Source organism: Bactrocera tryoni, chromosome 1 (assembly GCF_016617805.1).
Source record: "Bactrocera tryoni isolate S06 chromosome 1, CSIRO_BtryS06_freeze2, whole genome shotgun sequence".
Taxonomy (NCBI): domain Eukaryota; kingdom Metazoa; phylum Arthropoda; class Insecta; order Diptera; family Tephritidae; genus Bactrocera; species Bactrocera tryoni.
In genome coordinates, this window is record NC_052499.1 from 61,271,213 (window position 1) to 61,296,633 (window position 25,421).

Below are 25,421 nucleotides of genomic sequence, written 5' to 3' on the forward strand. Positions count from 1 at the left end.
CCTTTGAGTTCGCTAACTGTGGACTCATAGTTGATCAAGGAGCATCTGTCCTCACTAAAAAAAAAAACGGAATCACTGGTAACTTTAAAGCTGCTGAGGGGGCTCACATTGGAGTGGGAACGAGTTGGATCTAGGTTGCGTTCTATCACTGGATCTATGGACCTCGTGGCGCTTAGCAGACCTTTATCAATGACCAACATCTGGGCAACTGCGAGATACTTTTGGCCTAGAGTAGAATGCAGAACATATACTGAACTACTTGTCCTTAGCAAAGTTCAACTTGATCCCATCGGTAAGGCTAAAAAAATTTGAAAAAGTTGTACGAAAAAAGGTCCTGTGGAACATCCAGGCTACTTCACTTCCATTGTTACCATTTACAAGATTGAGGTCGAAAAGCTTTGTTTGAGAATCTTTATAAACAATTTCATAGAAGTATTATGTACCTAAATGAACCGGCGTTCTATGTAAGCCTTTAAAGGGTGGTCCCTTCTAGGATCAACTTTCTGTCGTAATCTTAACTTGACCCTTTGATAGGAATTCTTCTTGTCAGCCTGCTGCTGCGCATCTCTGTAGAGGAATACAATGTTGAAAATTGAGAAGGCTAATATAGTTGTAGGCACGAATTGTTCAACCAGACTGGCAGCACTTACGGTCCAAAACTATAAAACGAATGCCTTGTAACGAATTATACTCATTAACTTTGTTGTTGCCTTTAGATGTAAAAGTCTTGACTACAGAGCAGCTCTCAAATATAGCTAGCGAAAAATGGTGTATCCAAGACGACTGTTATAGAACTCCATGTTAAAAGACGTGCTTGGAAAATAGAGGCAAATTTGTTTTCTAGTTCGTCATCTGATTTGAGTGAAGTTTTGAATATACAAGACTAATGAATTTGCATGTTTGACTTCGGCTGTTCAGACAGAATATCAATGAAATCTGGTTCCCATAAAACCAAACCAATAACGCTTTGTAGTGCAAAACCTTTCTTTGATGAACTTTGACCCTCCTACGATTTCGGAGAAAGTCTTGGCAAATACTCTGACATTGTTGCTCCACTGTCAATGCAATTTCGCACATTTAACTGTAAAAGCTTTATCTACTATAAGCTAATCCGTGTAATACTCAGCTGCTAAGCTTGATTTTATTGCATAAGGATGAAGACTCTGGAGAAAAGTGAGTAAATTCAAATAGCAAGTAGCCTGTCGATTTTGGCTATCAAATTACGACAAGCACGAGCGCTTTTATGGCATAAATATGCAACCATGTGACTTCGCTTTCAACAACTGCTGCTATTACGCAATTAAATACAAATCTCACCTGTATTACCGACACATCTATTAGTTTAAAGGAGCTCCCCCAAAATCGGATATTCCCGCCGGCTACTTTGACGGTAATTAAAGCAATTGGTTTTTCATATTATTTAGGCATTGCAATTGCATTTATGCGTGCCAAAGATATACATAAATGAATGCATAACGAATGCAACATGCGAAGCATAAAACGCGAACCCGCCGCACAGCTCACCCGACAGACAGGATGTGCCGAGGAAATGTGCGCATGCGCGATTATATGTATGTACGTGCGCGCGACAACTATTGAGCAATTTGAAAAATTCAAGTCCAACGTGGCCGCACAAGCAAGCAGCAAAAGAAATGGTTACGTAACAGTTATTGCGCGCGTACGAAATAAAAGCAACGACGGTAAGACGAAGAAAAACGACAACAAGAAATAATCAATTACAAAAACACCGGCAGCAATGAAGGAAAATAGCTGCCACTTGCCACTTGCAACGTGCAACTTGCCAAGCAGGCGACCTGTTGTTGCTAGCCGCTTGCCAACGCATACAGACATAATAAATAAATTGCCAAACGAGTGCAAAGCAAGCCAGTCAGTTACAAGAAAATTGTTCCGCATTTGCGCGTAGCACATCCTGTAACGCCAACGAATGGGCAACAGCTGCTTGCTGCTTTCTGCTGGCTCGTGGCTTGCTACTGGCTGCGACGTACGTCAATGCCAAGGCAAGCGGTTGCGGCCTTAGAAAGTAGTGCATGAGCTGCGCGACTTGCGGCATGCGGTTTATACATATGTAAGTGTGCACCTTCATACAGCTTGCAACGTGCAACATGCCACATGCTAACTCCTTATGGCAATCCGATTGACTGCATAAAGCAAAAGTGATTGCAATGTTGCCGCGCCTGCTTGCGGTGTATGTGGCTTAGTTGCACGCGCACGTTTCCTGCATTTGAACCTGAACTTCAAAAAAAACGAAAGCAATTGGTTGTGGGTAAATAAAAGTATGAGACAGAGACACAGTCGTATTATGTTGTATTATTTAGTCATTTTCGGCTGATTTCTTATTTTCTTATTTAACCCGTTTGTTGCTGGTTCGCGCCACTTTGTTGCCAAATCGGATTTGTCAGTTTTAATAAACTCATATAATGATAGATATGCAACATAACCTAGCAATTTGAAAATAACGACGCAGACTTTAACAAGTTAAACAGGTAGTTCCCAATGCAGGAATTTTCAGTAATAAATAAAAAGCACTTCAAAATCGTTTAGGCTAAAAAGTGGAAAATGTATTTTTGGAGGTGTCAACTAATTGAATTAATTGGGGAAAACATTTGCAAAAAGAATGTGCGAATATTTGGCATACCTTCGTATTATTAGTGGTCCCTTTATGGGTGGTTTGTTGCAAACCTGTTGCTGATTTTAGTCCTTGATTAGCGGACATTTTATGGTACATCAATGTGAACCTGTTGCCAGCTACAATTTAATTTCAGATATTTTTTTCTATTTTTGGAAATTTGAAGAAATCTAAACAAGTACTCAGGATTTATAACAAAAATAATTTTAAGCCTAGTTTCTGAAGTAATATTTGTTTGGGGTTTCGATCCCTTTTTCACTTTCTGGCGAATTTGTAGGAGAGTCCGCCCGTTAGTTGTTGACAATCGAGTTTTATAACTCTACCTCTCGATCTTGTGCAACAGATAGGTAGGTAGTAGATTGTGCCCTAACCTCCTTCACACAGACTTATAAAGGTCCAGTAATTTGCTGTGCTCAATTGAATCGTATACTCCCACTTCTGCTTCAATTTTCAAATTAATTTAATCATTTTCAAGCTAGAATTAAAAACCTTCATTCTCTGAAGGTTAGACGAGTAGTCCATATTATGCCAACTAGATATTTTATTCTCATTGACAGCTTTTATATTTTGTAACCTCTTCAGCTACCTTGCTGTGTCTTCCCGGCGCAATACCGTTTTAAATATAAACAGATTTTGGATCTACCTTATAATATTTTAGGGTGTAAACTCGGACAAGGTATAACTCTAACTTCGCACACTGCGGTAGAATTTATAGATTTGAAGGGAAAAGTTAATGGTTTGGATTCCCCGAAGCATTAATTTAAGGAATATTTACTACTTGCACCCAAGAAACATCTACAGCTGATGGACATTTCTTGGAATTTAAAAAAATATTGCGAATAAACAAATTGGAAACAGTTAATTGGCTTCTGCGTTCTTGGGACAGGCTTACCGGCAGAGTACTCTGTTTCGATTGTTTCTTGATCTCTGGAGTTTAACAGTAGATCCATGGTCACGAAACGAAGCAAACTTTTTTTTGGACTGCGGTTTTAACAGCGTCAAACGTTACCATGAAGTAGCTTAAACGTGAGTTTGTTACAAAAATTACGTTTCATCATGTCTTATAGTATGAATAACACAGCGATATTATAATATCAGTTTTCGCATAGCCATAATATTCGGCACAACTCGGACTAAAGTATGGAACGACTTGGCGCATTTTACGTGGAGATCTTAAGTTAAAAGCGTACAAAATACAACTAGTGCAAGAACTAAAGCCACTCGACCCTCCAAAGCGACATCGCTTCACTCTATTGGCTCTTGAAAAGTTCAAAGAAAATCCGATTCAAAAGCTGCCATTTCTTCCAGAAAAAAACAACGGTTTGGTGTGGTTTGTGGGCCGGTAGAATTATCGGTCCATATTTCTACAAAAATGATGCCGGTGAGAACGTAACCCTCAATAGCGACCGTTATCGCCCCATGATAACCAACTATTTGATGTCTGAAATGTAAGCTCGTCTTCTCAGCGACATTTGGTTTCAACAAGACGGCGCCACTTCCGTCACATCGTATTGATCAATGGATTTATTGAGAGAATACTTCGGTGAGCTGATAATTTCACGTTTTAGGCAGGTCAATTGGCAACCTTTCTGTGGGATATATAAAGTTTAATGTCTATACGGACAATTCGCTTCGATTCAGGCCTTGCAGCAAAACATCACGAGTGTCATTCGCGAGTTACCGTTTGAGATGCTCGAACGAGTCATCGAAAATTGGACTTAACAGATGGATTATCTGAGACGGAGCCGCGGAAAACATTTAAAAGAGATAGTCTTAAAAACAAAAATCCAAACAATACTTTTCCAAACGATAATAAAAATTCCCCATTAAGTATGAAGTTTCTGTGTGTTATAATTAAATGTGTGTTATAATTAAATGAATGCCATAAACTTGAATCTACGCGGAAATCAAGAAACTTGAATTGTCAGCAACTAATTTCTTTCGTTCTCATGTCGTTTATGTAACCCTTCAGGAAATGTATCGCGCTTGTGTGGGTGGTCTTCTTTAATAGGTATAAACACATTAAACTCATCATTTAACTGCCGGGATTCTCTTTATTATTTATTGGCTTAAAAGCAGTCAAGTTCAATGCTGAATGGGTGCAATAAACCCATTTAATGTAACGACTGAGTAATTTAGTTCGGCAAGTTTACACAATAATAAAAGGAAAGCAAAAGAAAAGTGTGATTCGTATGCAAACAAAACATTTGCAAGCATTAAGCGAAACTGGCATACAAACTAATTACCTTGGCCGCGGTTGAACCGCGCTCATGAATTGCAAACCAAAAGAAATGCAACTAAGCACACGCTGTACGAAATGATAATAAGAAAATATCGGTAAGTACTTATGCTGTTTCAACCACTTAACACAATATGCCGCGGAGCCCCATCTCAGTGTTTTTCTTTTTTTCCAATTGGCCGCGTAATGGCTCGGGAAATGCAAATGCTAGCGCCACTTGTTGCACAGCTGCCGCTTTTGCCACCATGCAGGTGGTGGGAGGGGCGGCGAATAACTACCGGCAACACATTTAACTTTTTGCTTTGCAGATAGCGATCGAAATGGCCAACGAATGCTGCCTGAACTAGTGCCAGAGCCACCAGCCCAGGCGAACCATCGTGAAGCCACCAGCAACGGCAGCAGCGCGACCATCACTTAGACTAGGCGAAGCGAGCGTTGCTGAGGCGCATCATGGGGCGGCGCGGTGTGGTCTGTGGCGGCAGCGCGCCTAGCTTTTGGCATTAGGAAGCTGCATAAAACCAATGCGCTCATTGGGAAAACTTTCAGTTTCATAGAGACAACGTTGGCGCGTAAATCGTTAGTTACGTGGCATTTGAGTATTGTAGTTGGCGCGCTTTGTGGCTAAGTTGTGGCATTTGTTTACTGTTAATGAGTTGCGCTTCGTGTCGGCTCGCGCCTTTTGTGTTTGTTTTGTGTACGCTTACTAAACTATTCATATAATTTATCGCGTCGAAATTAATGCCAAATTTCGTTTGTTCATTGAATTGAGTGATTCAAGCGATTCAAGCGATTTGAGTTTTGCGTGCCGTTGAAGGTGTTTTGGTGATTGTGAATTTTGTAAACGAGCGTGGACATGAAGAGGTTTTGGAATGTAAGTAAATATACAGACATGTGTCTACAGATATGCAGGCTTTAGTAGCAACAGCTATCGAAATGGCACAACTGAGTGAATAAATCATAAGTCAATATATGTATATAAAAATGGATATGCGTGTAACCTAAATAAGTAAACGAATGCTTTAATTAAAGCGGTTTCGATAGATCGCGCCTTGCACTGTTTCACTATGTTTACCGAATTACTGGAATGTCCACTTTCAAAATATCTGCGTATATCGATGTGGGTAACTATGCTTACGAAAATTTGCACAGTTACCCACAACGCGATTTGTTGCGTCACATTTTTGCAAGGCGCAACATTTGGAGACGGGCATGGATAATTTATAACTAGCCAGAGACATTAGGGTTGGAAATATAAGAAAACCACCGCTCGTCTCCCCAAAAAGAAATTCTGGATTTGCATATAGAATTGCGGAAGAATATAAAATAGAGCATTATACCATAGTTGAATAGAATATCTTAATTTTTGGGCATTCCTCTTCTTATTATTATATTTATAATTTTTTTTTATAAAATAACTGGCCGTTAAGGGGGTAGTGGGGTAATCTTAAAAAAAAAAAAATTTTGGTTTTGTTTTTGCATTTTCTGTTCCCTTATATCCTTAGAAATAATGGAGAAATCCACTTTACCATTGGAAGGTTTCGAAAAAGGCCCAAAAATACTAATACCGTTCGACTTTCGGAGCGCTCGGAGTGCACACCTAGTAAGGTACACACCAGTACCTCAAACTTTAAACGCGTTTTTGTCAAAACACCCTTTTTTAAACTGGCGGACATGATTCCGGTCGAACTACTCAACCGATTTGAATTTTTTTTTAATGTTTACAAAACGCCTGGCTATCGTCACTAATAATTAATTCTAATTTATTGACAATGTTAAGACAAAATTTATGTAAAAAAACATGGGGAAAATTAAAAAAAACGTTAATTACATACATGCTTTTTTATTTATCAACATATTTTCACGATTCCAGTACTTTTTAAGAACAAATTGGGTTTTTGTGGATATTTTCCGCGTTCTGTCACATACTTTTCAGTTTTTTTTTAGCGTGAAGAACACGTAAAAAATTTAAATTGTTTAACAAAAAATTATGTAAAATATTATTTATAAAAAAGACCATGAAAAAATATTTTTGCTGTGCTGTGTGTCTGATCCCCTTCTTAATAAACTGATAATTTTCAAAATCGGAGATTTTTCGAAATTTTCATGGACTTGACGTGGCTTGACCCCGAAGTTAAAATGGCTTGTTTTCAACCGTAAGGAATAGTTGACGACAAGCTCAAATTAAATAAAATTTTTTGTATTTATCTTTGCATGAAGGGGCAATTTTTAAACAGTAAGATGAATTTTAATAAAAGTACCTTGGGTGCTTTTAGCTATATAAATTTCTTTTTTGTTAAATAATATTACATAAAAAATCCCAAAAAATTTCCAGACAACCTTAATATGCGCATATTTATCATAGAAATTGTTCACGATACTCGGCCTTGTTATTTTAAAAAATTGCAATCCATAACAAAAATTAATATCAAATTAAAAATTAAATTAAAAAAAAATTATTTCAACAAGAAAATAAAAAAAAAATTAAATTTTCATAATAAAGATTTTAACAAACATAAAAAATTTACTTTTTCATACGAAAATTTTAATTGTTTATCTAATTATTTTTATTAAATTAATATCTCTTATTATTATAAAAAAATATTTTCAATTACAAAATTTGTTATTCAGTTTGTTTGATTAAAATAAACTTTTTTGTTTATTTTTATTTTTAAACTTTATTGCAATATTTGTAAATCAAAACCGTGTATCGAAAAAATAGTAGAATAAAATAGTATAAAATGTAATTTCAATAAAAAAATAACAAAAAAAAAACAATGTAGTATTTGGTAAAAATTTTAGGAAAAATAAAAAAAAGTTAGTTTTTTTTATACTAAAATTTTAATTGTTTATTTCATTATTTTTTGTGGATTAATATTTTTATTATTATAAAAAGTAATTTTCAGATAGTTTTTGTTTAATTTTTTTAATAAAAACTAAATATTTTTATGAAAATAACCTTTTTTTATTTAATTTCTTTTTTATATTAGTTTTAATATTTGTAATAAAAAAAATTTCAATTAATTTCTTATTTAATTTGTTTGTTTGAATTGAAACTTTTTAATAAAAACTGATTTTTTTAATAAAATAAATTTTTTTTATTTAAGTTTTCAATGTGAATTTTAATATTTTTAAATCAAAACCGAGCATCGGTGAAAAGAAATTTAAAAAAATTGTATTAACAAAATATTATTTATTATGAAATTAAATATTTAATTAAATTCTTTTAAAACTTTTTTAAAAGATTTTCTGCAGCAACACACTTTTCAATAATACATTTATAGCACGTTTGGCTCGATATGAATAAGAAAAATAGTTTGAATGTACCAATTTACTTACCACTGATTATTACTTTCCACAGTTCACTCACACACTCGCAAATAGTATTTTCCGGTAAATTTCCACTTTATTAAAAGTTATTACAATAATTATTCACGTTCAAAAGAAACTAGTTTCAATTATTAAAAATAAGTATCCACATGCGGCACGGCGTGGAACGAATCGTGCGAAAAGTAGTTAACCAATTTTGAATAAAAGCAGTCAAAACGTGAGGACGTTGCTTTTTATTGATGGGCGGCGTAGGCAGGTGTGAATAGGTGTGGTGTCCTCAAGCGTGGCGCCATCGTGGGTGGTATATTTGTATCAGTATTAGTGTGTCGTTTTCTCGCGAGTGGCGTTCTTGTGAGTCTAGTTTGATGGGTTGGAATGTAACAGTGTTGTGCTGCGTAGTGTGGTGTATTATAGTGGTGCAATGTGGTGGTGTGTTGAAATGGGTTAGGCTCATTTAGCCATAGTTCAAGTTATTAAGAAACGAAATGGAAGGTTCGCTTTGTCCAAAGCCACTAATCTGGCTTTACTCCATACCTCTCCCTCTCGAGAGACTGCCTTCTTATATAGGAAAGCCGATCATTCATCGGCATATCTGATGAACTTGTGAAGCCTATGGTGACATAAGGCACTCTCACCTTTTTGAGGTGGTCCATGGTTTCATTTTACCACTTTTAGGAAGACTGCGGAGAAAGGCGCCGCCACTATCTTCCATACCTGACCAGCATGCTTATCACCGTAGCGTTCCATGATTTAGTTAGGGGGGCTTCTGCCCCCTGTAGAGCCTTTAATAATTTTAACAGATATTCTTTTGCTAGTGCTGGCGATTCTGCCACGTATGAAAACTCTACCTCCATTACTTGCCGGCGGTTTTCTACCGACTTCCTTCAGCCTATTGCTCGTTGAATGGCCTGATGAAGAGAATCCTACTGGGGTCTCGATCTTGTTGCTGCAACGTTTTCGTCAAAGTTTGTGTTTTTGTTATTTTTGTACATGTAAAAAGGGTGCCCACTCAGAGCCATCCCCCAGAAAGGTAGTCGCCTTTAATGGTCCCTAGGTTGTATCGTTGCTATTTCCGTCAATCATTTCTGATAAGGTGTCAGAATCCCGCAACCACCAGCCCAGCTTGTTAAGCCAACAAGCGGTAAATTGAGGGCATACTGGTAAAGTAAGAGTGGCAAAATTTGGAGTTCAGCCAAAAGCAACTTCTAATTACTAACCTATATTCTACTTAACTGAATATCATAAGAGGAGTGGGTAAATATATTTAATACTCTAGGGAACCAGAAAGGTATCAAGATAGGTTAAGTTTCTTATATTGTCTTCACTCGATTTTCATCGGATAATACTTCGCTTTACTTAAGCTTAATTCTGTACTTTTAACACTTGCAGTGGTTGCGGCCTCATACTATTTGAATATCAAAAAAGTATTTTGAATAATAATGAAAAACTAAACAACAAATAAATATACATATAAATCTTAGTAATACAAAAAGCGCTAAAACTAGTATGTATTATTAGGCGTTAATTCAAAATAAGCTTGACTATAAAAACTGAGGAAACAGGTGAGCGTTAAATACATTTTTTCATTAAGTTTGAAAGAGCGGCGAAGACATTGACAGTGATTTAATGAGTTGCAAGGTCATCTATTGAACTCGCTACATAATGACTTAGCTATTAATACACTTATGTATGAATATTAGAGAGAAACATGTAGTCAAAGCCGAGTAAAGACAATAATCGGAATTATGTTATTATGAATATCCTGCAAAAACTAATAGGAGACTATCTACAGATTGGCACCTGATTGTCATTCAGTGTTAATTATTGTATTGTATATTGACAGTGGAATTTATTAAATGCACATTTATTTTTCTCTTTTATACTTTCTCGTCGTTGCAGCTGCTGTATTTCACCCTGTTGTGGCTGGGAACTAGCGTGCGAGCGCATAGTTCGTTTTATCGACGCGCTTATTACAGTCCCATCTCCTCATCACCCACCCACTACTTCACCTCACATCCCGGCAGTCATGAGTTCATGCCACTCTCGTATGCTAGCGATCTGCATACCGAAGAGAGCAAACGCAAGGAATCACCGAAGAAATATGCAAAGAAAATCTCTTATCGTCATGTAGCTTCGGTAAGTTAGAACGAATTTGACTTTTGTATTATAAAGAGTTAACTGGGTTTCTATTTTACAATTTCACAGGAGGAAGAAGACAATTCCAGTGAACGCTATGGTTCCAGTGAATTCTCGAATGAAGCGCATAACTTCAACTCGAAGGAGAATGATAGTCGCGAATATACGATTGGTACACAAATACGCGTACAACACCCCATAACTGTGCCCAAAAAGACCACTTCTTCTCACCCGAAATACAGCACACATTTGCCCAATCATTACAAAAGCACGACCTATGCGGATGTAAATCTATCGACCGAAGCACACGATACAAAGTTACCGCCATCTAAGAAACACATTCACCATCACAAATATACACAATTCTATGAACCGGATCCCTTCCATATGGTATCCCCACCGAAACCTACACACTCTTCCGTCTCACCGACACCCAGTCTTAGTTACAATGTGTACGAACCCGAACAGGATGAATACAATGTACATCCATCAAGTTCTAGTAGAGCTAAAGCTCAGCTGCGTGATCGTTTCAAGGGTGTGGCATCACAGAAGCAAATTGAAAAATATTTGGAAGATCAACAAAAGCTACTCGATGAAGCGCTTAAGCTGCAATTGCTTAATAATCCGAAATTTCAACATTTGATGAAATCGAAAGATGTCGAACACCATTATGATGAGGGTGAATTTGAGGAATTGCCCATCGATCCACAACCTCCACCAATTTATCGTCCCACTTTCGATGACAATTTAACTTTCAAGTCGAATCGCGTACAAAGACGTCCAAAAGGTGCCGAATTGAAGCGTTCACCCAAGTCACCGAAGCCACCATTGTCCGTAGTTGGTACGAGTAAGCGGCGATTTCGCCCATCACTTGTCATCAATGTTTGAGAATGCCGAGGTCCATTGGACGTTTTTACGTTAAAAAGTGTATATTAGGTTTAGGTTTTGTGCACCTAACGGTGCTTTGCGATTTTTCTAGTTATTACATTACTTAATTTGTATTTATGATCTATTTGCTTAAGATATTAATTTTTTGCCTTTAATAACTTTATATAATATTTCATAACAATGTATAAACATGTAAATAAAAATATAATTTTTTCTAGTAAGTCTATGCGCTTTAATTGAATATTACAACAACTTTTTCTTCTCTATTGGCGTAGACACCGCTTACGGGGTTTAGTCGAGTTTACAACAGCGCGCCAGTCGGAGTCGCCAATTGGAGATTCAAAGTGTAGCCAGGTCCTTTATCACTTGGTCTTTCTCTACCACTGCTTTTCTCGCACGATAGGGAGTAGTCTTGTCTGAAACCTCGTTTGGATACCAAAATATTCAGCCATAGCGGCAAAAAGGCAGCTCATTTTCTTGCTGTCAAAAGTAGCTTTGAAATCCTCTTCGTGGTTTGTGTAGATCTTCTTTTCACGGGTATTTTCAAAGACTTGTCGCATAGTGAATATCTGGTCAGTTGTTGATTTTCCAGGCCTCATGCAACACAGTTAAGCTCCAATCAGTTTGTTGACGGTGGGATTTCATCTTTTAATATGCGATGTTGAGGAGGCTTATCCCACGGTTGTTGGCGCATATTGCGGGACCACCCTTTTAAGGATTGTGCAGAGTAGACTTTAATTCCAATTGTCGGGCACGCTTTCGTTCGACCATATTCTACAATGAAGCATGCTCCTTATCAGTTTTTCGCTGCCGTATTTGAATAGCTCGGCCGGCAATCCATCGGCCACTGTAGTAAATGCCACAAGGATCTACTCGACTCAGTCTTTGTCCCGTCCATCTCACTTCTTGGACGGCGGTGGTGGCAGCCTCTACATCAGTCCGCTGGGCAGTGGCACCTTCCCAATTATGGGACCGGACATTCAAGGTGCATGGTCGTAAATCGTAATCCTGTAAACGCATACAATCGTCGTCAGGTAAAAAATTCAGGTATTTAAAAATGATAAATAAAAGTAGGTCCCTGTGGCGGCCATAATCTCCGCATTTTACCCAAATTTCTGCCTTTTTCAAGACTGGATACTAAAGGAAGTCAGACGGAGCTAAGTTCGTAGCCTATATCCACTAATTTGGCAGGAGCGATGGGAAGAGTCTAAGTGAATTTTGGTGGTGGAAAAGCAATTTTTTCTTCGTTTAAGAGGGCTCTTTTTCGGTACTTTGGCGTCTAATCAGCGTAATAATTTGGCATAGTAGAACTCTCTGGCCTTTTCTTCAAGTAATCGATGCACATTGTTCACACCTTGTAGGAGCCAGAAAGCAGTGGTCAGCTCTGTGTCTTCTTCGAAGCAGGTTCGTACAGGGTTCTAACTTTTCTTTTGAGTCTGTGCAGCAATGAATACAAATTTTTTCGGTAGCCACGAAATTACAGACATTTTTTGGTTTTTCGCTTAAACAGCGTTAACAACAGCGGTGAGATATTAACTCAGCTCCTCATACAAGCGAAGGTTGTTTCGTAAGCACAGCATGATACGCCTTAAGGCATGCTACATTTTATGATTGATCTGAAAGAAATGAACACAGGGTGGTTTTTCCTGGAACTGCAACGAAATCTAAACACGTTACATTTTAAATTTAAATTATTAACTATTGTATAATGAGTGGAATTATGTTATATATATATATATAGTATATATATGTATATTTTTAATATATATATGAGTTTTTTGTTTTTTGATCTTTGCGAATTATTATTATTATTATAAGTACCATACTAAAACTAACGCAGAGATATCTACTGTGGTTGGTGAAGTTTTATGTTATTAACTTCGTATCAGCTGTAGTAGCAGCCATGAGCGTCAAAATAGGTACTCCTTACATTAAAAATAGTCGCTCAGTTGTGTTAACACTTAGAGAAATGCAAATCTATTGAAAATCTATTGGGTCATAATTTTTCAAAAACATAAAAATTAAAAAAATAAAAAATTAAATTAGTCGGTAGAAATCAAAATGGATGAATTTTGGTGTATTAATCTGCCTGTCGTGTCACACTGAGAATAAAACTCCTTAAATACTGCAACAAAAGAACTCTAGCTGACATGTTTTGATTGGGTTATTGGAAAAGTAAAGCATTCGTCCGAAATTCTCAAGCCATTGACGAGCTTAAGACAACTATTTGGGCTGAAATCATCGCTATAGCGCACGAAATGATCGACAAAGTAAAGGGATATGCGATTAGAGTTCTTAAAGGCGTACTTGGTGACGCAAGAAAAAAAATCAAATAAATTAAAAACGGTAAAATAAAAAATAAATTTTATTAAAACAACAAACGGTATTTGATTTGGCGAAAAATTTTCAATGTTTACTTAGTTACAAAATGGCGCATTTTCTAATTCATCTCTTGTGTAAAGTGACCTTTAGAAAACTACAGTATTTGGGTATTAATATATGGCAGCTATGTATTTGGATCGATTTTTTTTTTTATCAAATTCTGGTTTTTGAAAACTATGGCTATACAAAGTTTGTCAATATTTACAGTTTAGCAGAAATTAGCCGACTGAGGTGGCACAGATGGTTTTTTTTATGTATTAAGCATCTTTTATATTATGTAATTTAAGAGTGAGTTGACTTTTCAAAATCCATCTCAATTCATTATTCAAATATTCTTGCATAACGTAAGTCTCTGATTTGTCTTATCTTTATAATTTAATTTTATAACGGCTTCATTCTGTATTCAGCTGACGAAGCGCGGTAACTTGTCGCGGTTGTGGTTAACACGATAAATATTTGTTTGATGTCTTACCGCTTTTTCATTTCAAAAATGTCAATTCTACTATTATGAGTTACCGTTGACTTAGAAAATAATTCATGCCGAATATCTCGTCAAATAAAAAGGTTTTCCATACAAGGACATGATTTGACTAGTTAGTTTGGATTGAAGCTATGTATATGCTATAATGGTACGATATCAGTAATTCTGTTAAATAAGCAGCGCCTTGTGGAGAAAAAGATGCTGACAAATTTTCAGATCAATATCTCAAAAACTGAGGGAATAGTTCGCGTAGGTTAAATCAACGTTTCTTTCTGGATATTACTAACTCCGTGGCAAACTCAATATATGCTGTTTAGAGTATGAATATTAGACATGACATGGATTCATTTTCAACCAACTTGTTGCTTCGCAGAAATACTATTGCAGTTAAGTGATGTGGTCACTAACTGGGCAATAATAAGTCACAATAAATATGCTTGATATTTTTTAACCACAAAACACATACATATGTATGTACATATAAAGGGCGATCCATTACGAGGTTCCCTACTTTTTTTTAAAGAAAAGAAACACAGAAACTTCAAATTTAATGGATAATGTTTATTATTATTCGAAAGAACATTCTTGGGCATTTATTTTTTGAAAATTATTTCTTTCAAATGTTGGCCGCGGCTACGGCTCAGATGGTCCATGCATTGCGTCGAATTTTCGATAACTCGTTCGAGCATTTTGACTGGTAACTGACGAATGACACGCATGATATTATGCTCCAGGGCCTTTATTAAAGTGGGATTGTCCGCATAGACTTTAGGTTTTACATATCCTTACAAACCTGTAACGGTGTGATATCACACGATCTTGGTGGTCAATCGGTCGGTCCAAAACGTGATATTATCTGCTCACTGAAGTGTTCTCTCAAAAAATCCATTGATTGATGCAATGGGTGGGAAGTGGCGCCGTCTTGATGACAGGTTGATGACATTACGCTCTTACCGGCATCTATTTTAAAGAAATATAGACCGATCATTCTACCGGACCATAAACCACACCAAACCGTTATTTTTCCTGGATGAAATGGCAGCTCTTGAATGTCTTCAGGTTGCTTTTCATCCCAAGTCCGGAAATTTTACCTGTTTACATATCCATTCGAACTTTTCAAGAGCCTATAGAGCGAATTGATGTCGCTTGGGAAGACCGAGCGGTTTCAGTTCTTGCACAAGCTGTATTTTGTACGCTTTCAATTTAAGATCTCGACGTAAAATGCGAAAATTCGTTCCATACGTCAATCCGAGTTGCTGGGAATGATGACGAATCGACTCTCCATGGTCTTCGTGTACACACTCAGCTACAGCTGCTATATTTTCTTCACTGCGTGTTGGGCGTGCTTTTTTCGGTCGAATTTTATTGAATAACGAATGCTGGGCCTCAAGATGGCTGATGGTGTTGCGAATAGTACGCTCAGTAGGCCGATTATGTTGACCATAAGTTGAGGGAAGCGTGCGAAACACATTCTTTACAGAACGTGCATTTTCGTAATAAAGTTCAACGATTTGTAAACGTTGTTCAGGCGTCAGTCTTTCCATAATGAAATGCCAAACAACACATGACACGACTCACATGGGATTTATCAAAGAAAGGCTACTTTTAGCTCTACTTGGATCACCTGTTATGTGTACTTTCATACGTCTGTCTCCGCCCGTAAAGTAGTTTGCTTAAAACGTAATACTGTGCAATAACAAAAAGTACTTAGAAGCCTACATATAATATAACAATTACCAATATGATTAATGTATTCAAGCGTTGCCGCAGACATATCCAAAGCAGTAAATCACAACAAATATGTAATGGAAAACAAGCAGCCCAAGCTTGGCGGATAAAGTTGTAAGGCAGTAAAAAGTAGTGACCTTGAAAGCAACTGCATTCATATACGCTGACGTAGGAAAATTATATACTGTAGTATGAATAGTAAATTTATATATATATTTATATGCATATATACATATGTATATATCTCATATATATGCAAGAGTTACTTATGTGTTGCTAATATAAACATATGTGCGTGTGTATCTGTGCAACATAATAATAAAACAGTAAATATGCCAATAGCCAAGCAATCGCTATTAGCCAAGCAAGTGGCATAAATTAGCAACCAACTAGTATGTACGGCTAAATAAAAAGGAAAGAATTCGCTGGAGGAAATCGACTTGCAAAGAACTTAAACACAGTGATTGGCGATTGGATTTTGCAATATAATGCTCAATTGCTTTTATGAGCACAGTTGGATGTTTATAAATAAATAGTTAAGCATGCAAGTATATATTTATATAAAGTATGTATATATGACAGTGTATATATATATATACATATATGTATATGTTTGTTTGTATACATATATGCAAGTGGCAAGTGCAGATTATATGCGTGAGATTTCCTGTGCTTTGTACATACTTATTTAATTTCTTATAAGTAGTTAAGCGTATACTTGCATAACAACGGCTTAACAACATATTGGCTAATATTGAAAAACAAATTAAAATTAAAAAAAAAAAATTATTCGGAATTTTGATTGAATTTACACGCCAAAGCAAAAAAAAGCAGGTGTGACTGGCATACACACGATGTTGTAAGAACACAAAGCGTTAAAGTTAAAGCTACATATATACAATAGCAACAACAAAATAAATATTGGGAATTCGTGTGGTGAATGTGCTTGTTGTGTGTGAAAAATCTGAGTTGCACAAAACGCTTTTAAGTCGACAAAATCGCAACTTTTCCGGCTCAACCCACGCGGCGCACAAAACATAGACAGGCATACAGGCATACATATAAAAAATGTTCGTTTTTGTACTACGTTTGTTTGTATATACCAGATTATATGTTATATATAAGTATTGCATATACATGTGTGTTTGTATATATTGTTATTTGCACTAGTTGTTTGCCTTATGGTTTTCATAATAAATTTGGTACACGGCACAGCTGTTTCTCGCCATGATTAACTCCGCATTGTGCTCACTCGCTGCAATGAAATGCATGTAGGTGTGGTCTGTGTAGCTTAAACGCTCAAAGTCTGCATATAATGTACATGTATATAACATATATATAAAAATATATGTTTTTTCTCACATGTACGCAAATCGCGATATCAAGTATGTATTGTTCAGAAACTTATATTGTATATATGTATGTATTTATAATTGGTATCACATCGTAGTCTGTAAATTAATACGAGTATACATAAGCTATTACAAGTCACTTTGCAGGCTCCTAAGTTCTTTTTGCTGATAAGTACCAATATTTGTAATTATAATTAGCGCACAGAGACACATTTCGTAATTAGTATCAGCATTTACATAAATAAAGTATCGTATTTTAAAAGTAATATGTAATTATTTTTACCAGTTACATGCACATTTCAAAACTAATTGTATGGAATTAAGAAAAAAGATATATATTATTTCAAAAGTACTTAATTTTGCATTATTTAAAGAAAATCAAGTTCAGTCTTAAAAGAAAAATATTTTTAATAATTAGAAAGCACAGATGTTTGCATAGTTTATAACGTTTATTCATATTTTATTAGTTTCAGCAACTGTAGTCGCCATGAAAAGTTGGAAATACGAAATAGTTTCTTGAAATATGTGCTTGATTAACGTTTTAGCACAATTGTCAGAACTGAAAAATTTGATTAGAAAAATTAAAAAAAAAAAATTGTCTATCAAGAGCTAAAAAGAACAAATTCCTCTCAAAGACATACATATGTTTATAAACAAACTTTAAAGCAACATTTTTTCATTAGTGTTTTATTTTTTTTCATTTATTTTGAAAAAAAAATTATTAAAGGCCGTTTTTGAGTCTTTTAATTGCATAACAGTATTCAAAAATATATTTAAATACAAAATTCTTTAATGTTTGAAACCAAGCTCTTAATATATTAACTCAAATTTAACAGAATTCGCTACCAATTCGAAATAATTTTTTTTCTTATTTAACTTAATTTTCTATAACTTTTAATAAAACAATATTATAAATTTTGAATTTCAGTATATGTGACCTGGTCTACGAAAAGGGAGCTAACGTGCGAAAACTAGTTTTCGGGGAAACAGAAAAAGCATCTCATCTTCCATCCGAATCAACTAAAAAGTGAAAATTGATTTTTTGACACCTAAGCCCCCTTTCCTTAGACCAGGTCACATATAAGTTCGTTTTTAAAATGTCCGGAAACTAAAAAAAAGAATAATTATCATAAAATTTGGCGAAAATCAAGGATATTAAGAATTTTGGGTTCAGAATAAAAAAATAGATATATTTTGGATTTTCTTAATACTTAAGAAATATTCTTTGAAAAGTTGAAGTAAGTGTTATTCGTTAGCACTGGTTAACAAAATTTTAGTTTTTTTTTGTTTTGTCACATGAAAACTTATATCGAATTTTGGATGAACCACTAAAGAATAATATATGAATGAAAAAACAATATAAAACATATATCGTCAATTTTTCAGCTTCCGCTGTAAATTATAACCAATATATAACCATTTTATAATCAATATATAACCACTTTATAACCAATACTCAAATTTTGTTTCAATATGAGTGGTTTCTAAAATATCGTTTTTCTTTTGCCTGTAAACTTATGCAAAGTGATTTTACATTATTTTGCATTTTAGGTGACGATATGTATTTTCTAAAACGTACAAACATCAGCTACTTTTAGAAAAAATTTTGCTTAATACGTATATAAGAACATATGATTTTTGTGAATATTTGATTCTGTAAGGTCTTTTCAAGCTTCCAAAAACAATTTTCTAACATTCCTGCTTTCCATTTCCCTTGATAGCATTAAGGAAATCTTCTAATGGAGCCACTTGACTTTTTTGCCACTCACAGCATTCAAATTTGCCGCAAAGAAATCCAGATGACAGTCCAGCATATGTATTTTTAACATTATTATAGTATGACATTACAAGTTTATTTATTAAGTTTCTGGCATTTACCGATGTATGGTTTTCTAGAATATTTTGAACAATACATTTCCAGGTGAGTATTTTATAATAATTAAGTTTTTCTTCAAAGCCATCCATTATATATCCATTATCAGTTGCCCCTTGTGGACCTAAAAATATTCCCTCTTTAATTTTTGCTTCGCTAAGTTTGAAAATTTATCTTTAAGATATACAAGCCCACTGCTGAGAAGGTAATATCCCATATATATAACAAAAAAAGTATATTACACATACATATGTAGGTATATAATTACCAATATACATAAAGTATAAGGTATAGTAAAGGGTATATCATAGGGTATTGTCTAGGGTATATCAATATTAGTAACAATCTTTATAAAGTTCGTGTACCAATCGTAAGTGCAAAACTTCAAAACTAACCTCAAAACTATTTTTTTTTGAACTGGTGTCTTTAACAAATGTAGTACTTTTACTCAATTTTTCAAACACATTTAGTCATAATCAGATCCAGTAAGTGTAGAGCATGCACTGCTGAGAAGTTTTGGTATGAGATTTCCGAATATTTTTTCCTCCATTACTTAGGTCTAGAAAAATTGAGGCTTTCCACTGCAACTTATGGTCTATTGTGGGTCTAGTTATGTATATAAACAACTAGTTTAATTACTATGACAATCCAACGGACTGCAAAAAGCCGCAAAGTTAGAAAAAATAGTTTCGCTTCTTTATAATTTTACCTCCAGTATTGGAAATCAGATATAACATAGTCCTATATATATATATAGTTTTTCCTAATGATCGACATTTCTTCAAGTAAATCATAAAACGCTTTCTTTAATATTCACAATAAAACAATTTTTATTTAAACTTGACACAATTGCTTTACAAAAAAACAAGAAAAAAATAAAAAAACTAAAGTTACACAAATAAAAAGGAAGCACAAATAAATTACATATAAGAGTAACCTGAAGGAATTGTTGCAACAATTTTATGCCATTACTTTTTAGATATCACAAAGTGAACGTTCATGTAAAGGAAACAGAAGTTTGAGAGATTGAAATGTATGAAATGTGAAATGTAATTATAGAAAAATGAGAAGAAACTAAGAACACATAGAAATCAAAGAAAATAATTGAATATTAAAATAATTGCAAAATAAAATTGATCGCGATCAAAAAAAAAACAAAATAAAATAAAAATATATAAAGAAAAACCCAAACAAAATGAAATGAAAGTGAAACAAACCAAAGCATGCAGAATTTGAAACGAAACGATAGGAATAAGTTGTATGAGAAATCGCTAGTAGTTCGAGTAGTTCGAGAAGACAGAAATGCAAGCTTAGCGCGCTGTGCCGCACAGCTGCAACGCCAGACGCAGCGCACTTAGCGTTTAGTTATAGGTAGCTCAGTTAGTGTTTACGCTCACATCCATATTTTTTTCTTTTATTTCTTCCTTCTGCGTTTACCCCCGCCTCTGCCATGCTTGACCGCCCCAACACCCACATACCTAAGCACAGAGATCGCCGCTTAGACCTTGTTGAAGCTGTAGCTGAAGCCGTCTGGTGTGCGATTCAGCGACAATTTGCCGGGTGGTGCAAAGCGGTGTGGATTGGGTGTGGTCTGTTGATAGTAGGGTTGTTGTTGTGGCTGTGCTTGGTAGCTGTTGTATTGTGGCGCCGGTGGATTATAGGCTGGCTGTTGTGGTGGTGGATTGTAGGCGGGTGCTGGTGGCTGATATTGCGGTTGTGGTGCCTGATAGCCACCTTGTTGCTGACCGAAACCGGGATCGTTGTAACGTGGATCGTACGAACCGTCATCGTAGTCGTTGCTGCGGTAACCGCCCGACTGTGCTGGTGGCTGGTATTGTGGCTGTGGTGCATAGCCTGGCTGTGGCACGGGTTGTGGTGGAGCTGGTGGTGGTACGGGCAAGTGATCACCGCTGGCTTGGAAACTGCAAATAAATGGAAATCATTTCAGAAAAACGTTTTTTCAAATTGTTATAATTCTAATAATTATAATTATTTAATTAAGCAATTGTTGCCAACACATATGTGAATTTGTAATTGCTTTGCTAAGTTACTAAGCCGGTAACAATTTTATAAGCTAGTTGCCTAATTAACATTGATTGTTTGCTCACACAGAAAAATCTAAAATTGCTACATTTAACTATTCATAAGCAAGCATATACCAGCACCTTTTGTTGAAGTCTCTATAAATTTGTAACTGTTTGTATTTAGAGTGGTTAACCAATTAGCTCAGCGGTCATAGCTGAACGCTCCAACAACTAAACTTACAAAAACAAAAAAAAAAAAATCTTGATTCAATTTACTGCAGCTCAACGATAACAATTATTTATTTATGCAGGTTTCTTACAGTGAGACACCTCTTTCCTTTTTGCAATAATACTGGTTTGAGTATTGGGTGGCAGCTTTAACTCGTCGTACCTAATCGCTAGCAATATGGCTACACGCGCATTTGCTCAATAATTGCCCAACTGACCGCAGTTTCAATCGACCAACAAATCAAAACAGTTTGCAACACCACAAAAGATATTCACATTTAATCGTTATTGCAGTACGATAGGATCCGTATGGTCCGTAGGGTTCTGATTGCTACGCACGTTTAACGAATAGTATCTTTCGAGTTTTCTTAATAAAGAGTTAAGGTTTATAATTTATCTGGGTAAAATTTTTTGGGGATATCTCTTTTACTCATTTCTTTAGACACTAACGTACTATGTAAGATGTAAACTGCCTTAAGTTTTATATACCTGTGATCTAGGGTATCATAAAAAATATATTCTTGCGCTGTTCACTTTCATATCAAATCGCTTGAGAGCTCTAGGTTTCGAAGGTGTTCAAACATTATTCTGCTGATTCATGACTTTCTTTCATCGAGCAGGTTTTTTGTGCTTCGTACTTCTCAAGCTTTGAAACTTATCAAATACAAAGTAACTTTCACTTTATCAACTTTCTGGTTAGCCTAGACTTTTAAGAAATATAAGAGCTCTCAATTATTTGATCGGTTTTCATTATAATCGACACGAGTTCGATACAAGTTCAAGTACAAGTTTTACAAAAGGAATCATTCTGGTTTAGCCAGATATAAAAATTGTCTCTATTTTTACTCTTCACGCTACTCTCTAACTATTTACTCGGAGAGCACCAAAATATTGGATTTGGCATTCTACTGGCATATTTAGAAATGAGAAAAGGTTACCTCGCATAAATTATGTTTCGAAAGACAGAAGGAAATATTGGAGTCTTATAAAGTATATAAACTTCACCACTTCTCGCCAAGAAACTGATAATTGGTAGAAACCACGGTAATCGAAATGCTATGCTAATACTACGGCTATAGAAACTGACCGATCAAAACAAAATCTTTGTATGAATAACTTTTTTATTTGATGAGATATTTTCATGAAATTTGGCATGGATTACTGTTCAAACAACGCTATAGTTCCTTAATATATTCAGATCGGATATTTGTTTTTTGCTCAAGGAAACCCATGTAGCACCTTAACGTGTTGTTTTTAAGCCTAAAATCCCTTCTTTATAATTCTACTACTTTTTCTGTTGCATTTCATGCTTTACTCACCCATTTTTGCCAGCAGTGTAGGAAATTGTACGACGCTCGCCTGTAGGATCTACATAACTGTAGCTACCGTGACGTGTACCATCGGCATCGGTTTCCTCCTTGAAATTAATGCCATCCTCTTGTGTATAGGCAGCACCGAATTTGCCATCACCGGCAAGGTAACGTTGTTCACTAATAATAGCCGCTGTCTTGGGATTTTGATTGTAACCCTGACTCGCGGCAATGGCAACTAAGGTGCTTAAAAGGAACTGCGGAAAAAAAGTATAACGGAAATATTTAATATTTTTTTTGTTATAATACTAAATGGAACACAGAAAATTATATACGTTATTTATATAAAAAAATACTTTTATGAAAGAAAATCTGAGAGGCGTAGTTAGTTTATGTTAAAGAATTCTAGTAAAAACTAGCTACATGAATTAGATTTATTTTGCAGTACAATTAAGCTTCCGATTTGATTCATATAAAGCTCGATATATTGCTCGACTTAACTTAATTTTTGAAAGCTTTTAAAGTGAGATTTTATATCAGCTAAATAATTAGTTTTTTCACAAAAAAAAACACAGAAAAAATTGTTAAATTTAATTTTGAGTTTTTCCAGATAAGTTGGAAAAAAAATCTTGAGCAATAATACAATTGTCCATAAAATAATTATACTATATATAGTATGTTTACAAAAAGAAGGAAATACATTTAATAAACTTAATTATCTTAAAATAAGAAAAGTAAATAAAATAAAAGTAATAAAAATTAAATAAAACATAATTTTCGTTAAATTTTATTGTATAACATTATATTTATTTAATTATAAGAGTTTGATTAATTACTAATTAATTAATTAATGTTTCGGTTTTCTAAATAAAAATATTTTGTAAACATATTATTTTTTTGGTTTCAAATTCTTACTTTTCATAAAATTTAATTCCATAATATTATTTTTATTTAATTATAACAGTTTAATTAATTAAATATAGTTTGGACTTTTTTTAAATGAGTTAATTTTTAAAAATTTTGTTTAATTATCTAATAAAAAAAATTTCAAATGTAAGAATAAAATAAACTAAATTTATAAAATTAATGAAAAGTTAACTTTTTAATTAAATCAATTAATTACTTTTTTTTTAATACTGCATTTTATAAAAACTAAATTTTGTTTAATTAATTATTTAAAAAAAAATCAAAATATAAAAATTAAATAAACAAAATTATAAAATTAATAAAAAATTAACTTTTTAATTAAATTAATAAATTACTTCTTTTTAATCCTGCATTCTATTAAAAATTAAATTTTGATTAACTAATTAATTTAAAAATTCTAAAAATAGAAATTAAATAAAGAAATTAAAAAAATAATATTTTAATTAAGTAAATAATAACTTAATTTTTAATCTCACATTCTATAAAAATTATTACTCGATTTGGTACTTGTGAATATGGTACAAGAGAAAAGAAATAAGTAAAAAATATGTTTTTTTGTTTATTGTGAATTTTTTATTGGGCTTTTATTGACTAATTTAATCAATTGTAGTAATTAAAAATGCTAGTTTTTTAATATATTTTTTTTCCTTATAATCACAAATGCCAACTAACTAATTTTTTTAGAATACAAGATTAAAAAACTAAAAAATATTAATTACTTTAGCTAAAAAGTTGAATCTAAAAATTAATTAATTAATTACAAAATAATTTGTTCAAAATAAATCACCTATAAATTAATTTTAAGAAAGTTAACTTAAAAATAAAAAAATAATTAAATAATGAAACAGTTTTAAATTATTATTATTTTTTAATTAAAAAAAATTAATTTCTTTAGTTAAATAGTTGAATTTAAAAATAAATTATTTGGTCAAAAGAATATATTTTTTAATAAGCTAATTAGTTTTTAAATTAAACTTTTTAACTAAAGTAATAATTTTGTTTAATTAAAAAATATATTAATTTGTTTAAATAATTGAAAATTATTTCATTATTTAATTATTTTTTAATTTTTCAGTTAACTTTATTGAATTAATTAATACGTACGTGATTTTTTGTTAATAGATTTTATTAGAAATTCTTTCATATATTCTAAGACTTGTTTGATTGCAATATTTAATATTTCTTAAAAAGCCTTTTTTTGGGAAGCAGAATTAAATGAAAAATATTAATAATTTTAGAAATCTTTTTATTAATTTCTAAAATTACATTTGCACATTGAATTGTATTAATATAATTTTTTTTACTATTTTTCACTCAATATACAGTAGTAATTACAATTTCGAAATATTAATTTAAATTTCTTTAAAATTTATTTTATGATCCACGAGGAAATTGTTAATTTTTGTCATTTTTTTTCACATTACAATATAAACACAACTCTCACCATTTTAAATTATTCTTCGAAATTAATTTTTCTTTAAATTATTATTTTAAATTCCAGCTTATGAAATTTATTTTTTATAAATTATTTTCTGAATTTTTTCGAAATTTCAGTTCTGAGTAAAACTTACTAAACGGAACATTTTCGCTGAGGTTAGTGACAATGTAAACTGCTGCTGTAGCTCCAAATAGTAGCTTTTTAATATGAGTGAGTTCGAAAACGAATTTCGTGTAGCCTATACGATTGTCCGTTAAAACGGGGTGAACGCGCACACGTCAGTACCGAACCGTGAGCGGTTTGCGATTTTGTTTACTTCAAGAGTTGCTCTTGAATTCAATTAGGATTGAGGTTTTTCTTTAAAACCGACAGCGACAAACTTCTTAAACGAACTGCTTCTCACCGTAACCTGGCCAACAGTTTTTATAGCCGCCCAAAAGC

The 25,421-nt window shown here is 33.9% G+C and overlaps 2 protein-coding genes across 2 annotated transcripts; one reads left to right on the forward strand and one right to left on the reverse strand.

Annotated features, from left to right (window-relative positions):
* Positions 1 to 5,493: 5,493 nt before the first annotated feature.
* Positions 5,494 to 11,329, forward strand: LOC120782393. Its single transcript, XM_040114636.1, has 3 exons — positions 5,494 to 5,757; positions 10,113 to 10,349; positions 10,419 to 11,329. Exons 1-3 carry the CDS (start codon positions 5,740 to 5,742, stop codon positions 11,235 to 11,237), a joined length of 1,074 nt encoding a protein of 357 aa, XP_039970570.1. The 5' UTR covers positions 5,494 to 5,739; the 3' UTR covers positions 11,238 to 11,329.
* Positions 11,330 to 20,244: 8,915 nt separating this feature from the next.
* On the reverse strand, positions 20,245 to 25,359 carry LOC120780345 (extensin). Its single transcript, XM_040112640.1, has 3 exons — positions 25,114 to 25,359; positions 22,625 to 22,872; positions 20,245 to 20,975 (listed from the first exon to the last, which is right to left on the reverse strand). Exons 1-3 carry the CDS (start codon positions 25,123 to 25,125, stop codon positions 20,552 to 20,554), a joined length of 684 nt encoding a protein of 227 aa, XP_039968574.1. The 5' UTR covers positions 25,126 to 25,359; the 3' UTR covers positions 20,245 to 20,551.
* Between the last annotated feature and the right edge of the window lie 62 nt (positions 25,360 to 25,421).